Below are 8,697 nucleotides of genomic sequence, written 5' to 3' on the forward strand. Positions count from 1 at the left end.
ATGGCAGATTAAAATTTTGTATTGATTACTTCTTTTGTTGATTTTGTTGTTAAAGAACAACAACATTGTTTATACTGTTATTGTTGCTTTAATTGTCAATAATATTGATTTAATGAGTCATTGAAGTGGTACTTAATCTTAAATTTTAATGTAACTGTGAAATCATGCATTATACTGACAGATAAAAACTGTTCAACCTCTCAGGTATTGGAAACGTGCATGTGGCTCCAATCAGAAGAAAGGAGAACTATGAAGCATAAAACCATATAACAGGACAGAATTACTAATGTGATTTCAATGAATCCTCCAAAACTTTACATTTTTGCCTGATGTTCTTATTTCCAACGGCATTACCATTTTATTGAGTAAATTAATACCATACAATGATTCACAAAGCAATTATTCAGTCAATAACTTGTAGAAATGGATTAAAAATAGCAAAACTAGATTAACAACTAAATAAATAAGTTGAGATTGAAAACTAAATTACATAATCCTTGGGTTACCCCAAACATAAACGATTTACAAACGATTCTAGCTAAATAAATACTATTATGATACGTGCAATCCCTAATATCTAATGTACATGCATTCCAACAATCCAAAGATGAGATTACTTAAATGGTTGTTTAATAAATTAGTTGAGTTAACAACGAGAAACTAACCTACGATCTCCCAAAAACAAAAATTTAATATACAGACAATCCTAAAAAATAATACTATTGTTATACATGCAATAGAGTCTATATAATTTAGTGCATTCCGACAATCAAAAAAAGACTGTGCGATCGATTACATAAACCATGCAGTCTAAAATGAATACTCTGATAAGTAACAGATTTGGCCATACAACAGCGACTAGATAACTACTCTTCACTGAGGATTTTCATAACTTTCTTCCTAAATGCTGGGAGAGAAGAGTTGAAGAAATCTACCGAGCTGAAGATAGCGCAGCCGAATCTCTGGATCCGGACCAAGGAGCAGTTCCAGTCGTAGGAGGTAGGATGGTGGTTTCTCCAGAACAGCTCTTGAGATCTTGTACTGGATGGCACACGAAAATTAATCTTCTGGAGCAATTCAGGACATTTAATTACACCATTGATCAACTTGAAGAGGAAAAGCGCATCTTGCAGCTTCCGGCGGACCACTAGTGGAGATAGTTGGAGCTCCTTCGACATTAAATTGACTGGGACCTCACGATAATTCATACCCTGACGCACTCCCACCACTCTGACAAATTTATCTTGGATTTTTTGTAAGTCTGAGATTAAACCAATGTGATAAGGAGACCAGATGCCTCCTGAGAATTCCAGGACCTGTCTGACCAGGGCACAATACAACAGTTTAAGAGCTTTTTGGCTGGTTTGGCTTCTAGTTGATCTCAGTATATATCCCAAGAGACGGTTGGCTCTAACAAAATTATCCAGAACATGCATGTCCGAAGAAAGAGTTTGCGTTAGTGTTACTCCGAGATCTCTGACATAAGTAACTCTTTGTATATTGTGTAGATCTAAGAGGGAATAACTAAAAAAGATCGGGTTCTTGCTCCTTGTGAAGGTAATGACGTTGCATTTCTTCATGTTGATAACCATTGAGTTAAAGGTGCACCAACGTTCCTGCTCAATGAGATCACTCTGAAGGGAGAGGCAGTCTTCAAAGCTCTTGATAACTCTAACCAGTTTAAGGTCGTCTGCAAACATCAAGATATATGCGTAGGTGGAAACTGCTATATCTGCTTCATAAACGTTGAAGAAGAAGGGCCCCATATGACTACTCCAGATAGAGCCAAGAAGAACTCAGATACCGCAAACGCATATATCACCGCAAGGCGTCTGTTAGTCAAATAGCTCTCGATCCAGTTCAATAGCTGACCATCAATACCATACTCCTTCAACTTCGCTATCAAGAGAACATGGCTTATCAAGTCGAAGGCTTTAGTCATGTCTATGTATATCACATCCACTTGAAATCCATCCTTGAAAGATATTAATATAAGGTCTTGGAGGAGAATCAAATTAGTGGAATTTGATCGACCTGGCATGAAGCCATGTTGGAAGGGTGGAATAATAGAAATAAAGAAGTTTTGTAGGACATCCAGAACTAGGCTCTCAAAGATCTTAGCGATTGCAGATAGAATAGTTACGGGTATGGAGTTAGTGACATTTCTAGCGTCTCCAGACTTATAAATTGGGATGATATGACCGAGTTTAAATATATCCGGAAAGACGCCTCTCAGTAGGGAAACATTAAACAGAGTCCAGAGCGGCGTGGCAAGTAGGTGGCTGGCTCTACGGAGAACAGAAGGAGGTATACCATCTGGCCCACAGCCTTTGCTGGTATCGAGAGAATCTAATTTTTCCTTGGCTGAATCTTTGGAGAGTTGGATTGAAGTTCAGGTTTGAGAGCTCATACTTAAAAGATAGGGAAGGAACAGGCGGCTGCTGTAGGTAAACAGATGAGAAATACCTGGCGAAGAGGTTAGCCTTCTGTTTGGGAGTGGTAGCAGTGACACCTTCATGGTAAAGTTCTCTTGCTGAGCCGTGTTGAGATTTTCCGGAGTTGCAAAACTTCCAAAACTGGCTAGGATAAGTTACTATTGAATCTTCAGTCCGTTTGATGAATTCCTGGAAGCATGATGTAGCTTGTCGTTTACACTCGGCACAGACATTAGAGAAATTAAAATAGTCTGCCTGGTTCAATGAAGATTTGTATTTTTTTATGCCAAGTCTTTTTAAGGATGATTAGATTCTTTAAATCTTTTGTGAACCAAATTGGAAAGTTTGCTTTACTTAGTCTAACTGTTGGTGTGTACTGTTTTACGACGTCCCCAAGTGAATTGATGAAGTGCTCAAACAAAGCGTTCGTATCAGGGTTTGATGTATCAATGGTGAGGTCCAGTTTCTGTAAATGGATGTATATTTTTTCCTGCTCACATTTCTTAAACTTATACAGGGTTTGCTCATTGAATTTCTGGAATGCCTTTTCTGCCTGCCATGATATCAATAGTGGTGGGTGAGAAGGTTCTACTTTTGCCAGAGGATCCGCCGCCTCGGTCAACCTTAAGGAATTGCTTGAAGAAAAAACCAAGTCCAGTTGTACATTCATACTGTTGAATTTGAGGTTGTTTTGGTGAAGAGATAGTAGATCAGCCAGGTCTTAAATGGCTCTGATTGGGGATGACTGGTTTGAGTGGCTGAGATCGGCATTCCAAATAGCGCCAGGAAGATTGAAATCTCCACAGATCAGTATATCTGAAAAACCCCAAATTGAACCGCCACTTCCTCGAGCAACTCACAGTACTCAAGGTATTTGGTTACTGGTTGACCTGGAGGTATGTACACAACACAAAGAAGGATATTAAACATCTTGCTATTGTTGAGGGAAACAAAGGCCCACTCCGAAGCTCTAGTTTCGACATTTATCCTTCTACTTTGGATGTTTTTTGAGACAGCGATGCAAACTCCGCCACCACTTTCCTTAGAACTAGTCTGAGGAGACCTATATATCCTGTAGACTGAATATTTTTCCTGGCCAAATAGATCTGAGTTGAAGTAATCAGAGTTTAAGTTAGTCTCCATGAGCAATATTATGTCATAATCGCAGACTGATAAGTTCATTTTAAAATCATGCAATTTCCCCCGTAATCCGTTAAAATTTTGGTAATTAGGCAGAGAAATCTTGTATGCCGTTAGAATTAACTAGTTTTTTTTACGATTTTCGGTGTGCCTTTTATAAATTTAATGGTTAAGTCTTGCCATTTACCTTTGAATATGACAGATAACCAAGTTCCACAAGAAGATGTAAGAGAAATGCCAGATGTATACAACAAATACTACACGGCATATTATACTTTAACTTTATCTCATTGCATTGTAATGTTTAAGCAGATAGCATTTTACAGTAATTTATATATTCATCCACGGCCATGGCGTGGAAAAACTGTCATCACATTCACTGAGAACTAGAATGATGTTGTTAACACAAAGACCGTAACATTAATTTCGATGTTATCTTATTATATATTCTTATGAAACTAATCATCACAATAATAAAACATATCCTCATATTCTAAAACGCATTATAATTAATAACTGTAGTCTTAATTCCACGCTTTTCACATCTATTGGATCTGTAGCAGCTGTCAGAGACACTACAACTATAATTCTAAATTACAAAATGGAGGTTTTTAAGAAAAGGCACTGGACATCTAAAGGAAATATTGACCACCCATCCCATTAAAATCAATGATACACATGGACTACTCTTTAATTCTGTGCCATCGTCCATACTATTAAGATTCCTACTAAATTCCTTATCTGGCAAGTAACAAACGAATGGTAATCTCGACTATAAAAATGATCTATACAACCTAGGTTTAAGGAGTATAGTTAAGTTGGATAATTTATTTTCTCAATTCTTAGTAATTACATGTTTTCATCAGTAAGGTCAGTCCAACTTGCAATGCAATACCTGACCAGCACGAAACTTCGCTCCAGTGTTACAAACGGTAAGTAATTAACATAAACTATACAGTACTCAAACTTCAGAATATATTAAATCTAAAAATACCTCTGGTATTGTGGATATTGCGAATTAATTTATAATGTAATATCAATTTTATTGTACACATTACTTTTTTTAACATAGTGTAGTTCAATACTGACTTTCCATTAGAGGCGTAACTCTCGGCACAGTTAGTGTAACACCAATTTACAATTCCTGAATACTACTTCGCATTGATAAATATATATCAAGTTAAAACAAATTTGCGTGGATATATTTCAGCATTACTTTACAGAAGACAGGATTAAAAGGATGGTAAAATAAATAAGTAGTACGCAATACATTTTTAGATAACTGATGTAGAATATTAACTATTTTATTCTCTTTATATTGTTCAGCCAGAAACAAAATAGTTGGAAACAATAAAACCAACATTTCCTCAAATACAAAAGAAACAAAATTCAATCTTGCAAAGCAAACATCGGGTGTATAAAACTTTCAATTCAATGTTTATGAAGACAAGGTCTTGTTTATGTCTTGTCACTTCAGGTTAATCGAGTAACAAAATAAAACGAAATCCTCTCACATTATTCATTTATTATACTAACCTTTTGCATTTAGTTTTCGCGTCTCATTAAGACTTTGGGACCAAATAAACTAACTGTAAAGCTTTAACATACTGTACTCTAATTTATAACAATACTTAAACGTATACAGTTATTTGTAAAATAGTATTATTTAAAAATAATTTATAAATAAATTTATAACAAATTACTATTAGATTAAAAGACACTTATCGTGGACAAAAAATATATTACGTCTTTGATTCAACCTCATTACACACACTGGGAAATTCATAGAGGTTTTCCTAAATTATGAAATTTCTGAAAGATTAATAATCACATTAATTGCCGTAATTTTTATAAAGAATAAACACGGTTTTAAAGCCAACATTTGTTTATAGCTTGGTTGAATTTGTTTGAAGTATTAAGCAAATTAAATAACTCTTCCTCTTGCACATTTTCTGTTGAGATTTCAATGACGACCTTTCGAAGTTTGGAAAAGTCATACAAAACAGCAATATGTGATGTAATTCCACGTTTATTAAAAAAATGTGTGGTTTCTATTTGGTTTTACTCTCGTAACATTTAAATAATAAACATTTTGAGAAGCATAAGACATCGTCCAATCAATACAATATGACAAGGAACGTAATATAAATTGATTGTAACGAAACGAAATAAAAGTTTTGATAAACGACATTATATGATTAAAATTGTTATATCTTCTACGGTTTCAATATTATGAAGTTCTTAAATTTTTAAACGGTTTTGTATTAACATACCAACGATTAAAGATTCTTCATGCCATCGTCCTTTATAAACCACCCTCTATATTTAATCATGCATATTCCATTAGGTAATTTAGATGTCAGCCACATATAAAATTAACCTTTCTTCCGTTTGCAAAGGAATGCCGGCATACAACTGTAATAAACGTTCCAGCTGGGCAGTTAGAAGGAATTTTGGTTTTATTAGGAATAATAAACAACGAAAACACTTCTGAAATGTGTAAAAGTTTAGCAGATTGTTCACTGAAGTGGTTAGGAACCAGGAAAATGGTAAAACTACAACTTGAACTCCAAGCTTGACTGCATTAAACAGTTTAATTAAAGCGTATTATATTAAACAGCATTCACGGAGAGATTTTAAACATGATTTTAGCTGAATGGTAATTCTTAATATTTAAAACTGTGTGTTCAGTTACAAGTTACACTATGTCACTGGTGAATTATATAACATTTACATAGAGTGTTCATAAAAGTGGGAATAAATTACTGTGGTATATGGGTCAATAGGTGAAAACAAATAAAACAATATTCTTATAACACTGTTTTCTATTGTTGTTCTTTGAACGTCTGTCTGTTGGCCTGTTTACATAAAAAAATAATCATAACTGAGAAAGGGTTTAAAAGCTTTTACACCTACGTATATATGCCTATGTATTGTTTCTTCATCGGGAGACCTATATTAAGACACTGAAATGATCTCAAAGCAGAACTAGACACTTTTCACCAACGTAAGTTTCTGTTAATTTCAAACAATGTTTAACTATGTTTAACCATCTGTTAATGTTAAAAATATTTAACTATGTAACGATGTTAACTTACGTTTTATTGTTCTTATTCCCTAGCCACTTTTGGCACAGTTCTGGTAATACTCTTATTTATTAATTTAACACTACTACTTCTTTGAACTATACAGTAAAATACGAGAGTAAAATAAGAGAGAAAAGAGACGTAGCTCACAAGTTAAAACTTTATGAAAGTGTTATATTAAATGAAAGCTCTGCAGTACAGTTTGTACTCTATTAAGACAAGTTTTCATTGTATATGGAAAAGCGCGTACGCAAAAAAATACACACATACAGCACAGACACATGATTCTTTAAATTAAATTCTCGTTATTATTATTATCAATATACTCCATTATATATAAAACCAATATTTGCTTTCCCATATAACTATTTGATAGGATGCATAATTATCATTACTAAAATTACGTATATTAGCGTCAAACTAATGTCCGTATTATTAATTTTAAATCAAACAATCCAACAACAAATAACGATTAGCGTATTAATGAGAATTATCGTTACGTGTTTTATTGAACCCACAGACAATTAATTCAATTTCAACCACAATACAATAATATAGCAAATATTTGATCGTATAATTGACAATGGTTTGTAGTATTCATAGTCTAAGAGTTACAAATTGAACATGAAATAATGGTTATCTACCGTTTGGTTAAAATGAAATTAAGTAACTCGTGATAACGATATATATATATATATATATATATACATATATATATATATCTATATATATATATATATATATTATAATGCAATCCTCAGAAGTTAAAATGAAAGTTTCAGACCACACTTAGGACAAGGGGATCACACTTTACTGACAGTTATTTATCTATTTATTACCACGGTATTAACATCGTTACTATACTCTGAAAAGTCTAAAAAATGTAAAGGATAACATTTACAAAATAAGTAAAAAACTTAGCAGTGATGAAAACTCTTTTCAAAGTGTTTAGGATACAATCCCTTTTTGCATTTTCTACACATAAATGTTGATTTTCCTCTCTTCCCACCAGCCTTTCTGCTGGTCGAACTAAAAATACAGCAGTTTTTTTCTCTATCGTTGAGAACTTTTCAAAATAAATGTCGGGATTTATATCTCCTCCGGTACCTCTGGCAGGACGTCTCCATTTAACTTTTGTTAGTGCATCCACATTTGGTCTAGACTCTTGTTCCAAAAGCTACTGTCTCGTACATGTTTCTGTAATAAAATCAAGATATAAACATATCTTATAGTATAATCATGGTTTTTTGTAAAACCATATGTTTATAAATAATAAAATATTTCTAAATAAATAAAACGTTTATATTTTTCATGATTTGTCCATATGTTGCCTAGAAAGTCGTAGGTTTCAGAAGGTCTGGTAAACAGGAAGACGGCACGAAAATGGTTAGCCGCTATTTTGAAGATAAAGCTTATACAAAATAATTATTTTTAATGCAATTACTGTAGACTTTTATGTTACAAACTGTGTACAAAATTTAAAATTATTGCAAAAGCTGTTCTTAAATAAAAAATAGACAGCTAAAAATTACAAAATGGAATTTGATTAGTAAAGTATTATAAGTTATGCCAAGACCAATTAGCCACATTTACTTATTATCAGGTATCGTCTTAAAAATGGTGGTTTGTTATTATTATACATTTATTATGATGTATACAAAAGCTTTCTCCCCCTTTAAGTAATCTGAGAAATTAGTTCACAATTCTAAAGGAAACGTGTATTATTTAAATAACACGATACGGCATTCCTCTGATACATTAAACGCATTACATTTGTTAATTAGTTACGCGATAACCAACATATGGTACAAAAAATATGTGTATGTAACTAACTATTCAATACTATAGTAATTTTCCATAGAAAATCACTTTCAAGAAGAGGCACTGCTTTTATTTAATATTTTATAAAGCTTTTATAAATATTTTACTACAAACTATATCAAAATAGCTGACTTAACCTTTCTATAACACAAAAATGTAATGGATACACGTTATACGGACGAGAGATACTTAATAAAACCAACTGATTAACAATA

General features: G+C 33.1%; 1 protein-coding gene across 1 annotated transcript; it reads right to left on the reverse strand.

The window, feature by feature from the left end:
* Positions 1 to 866: 866 nt before the first annotated feature.
* On the reverse strand, positions 867 to 1,766 carry LOC124371830. The gene has a single exon (XM_046830185.1). The coding sequence runs from the start codon at positions 1,764 to 1,766 to the stop codon at positions 867 to 869; it is 900 nt and encodes a 299-aa protein (XP_046686141.1).
* Between the last annotated feature and the right edge of the window lie 6,931 nt (positions 1,767 to 8,697).

The sequence above is a fragment of the Homalodisca vitripennis genome, unplaced genomic scaffold (genome assembly GCF_021130785.1).
Source record: "Homalodisca vitripennis isolate AUS2020 unplaced genomic scaffold, UT_GWSS_2.1 ScUCBcl_2037;HRSCAF=6395, whole genome shotgun sequence".
Lineage (NCBI taxonomy): Eukaryota > Metazoa > Arthropoda > Insecta > Hemiptera > Cicadellidae > Homalodisca > Homalodisca vitripennis.

Bases quoted from the DNA above. Each gene is read 5' to 3' on its own strand.
- LOC124371830 (XM_046830185.1), bottom strand. From the start codon at position 1,766: ATGGGGCCCTTCTTCTTCAACGTTTATGAAGCAGATATAGCAGTTTCC.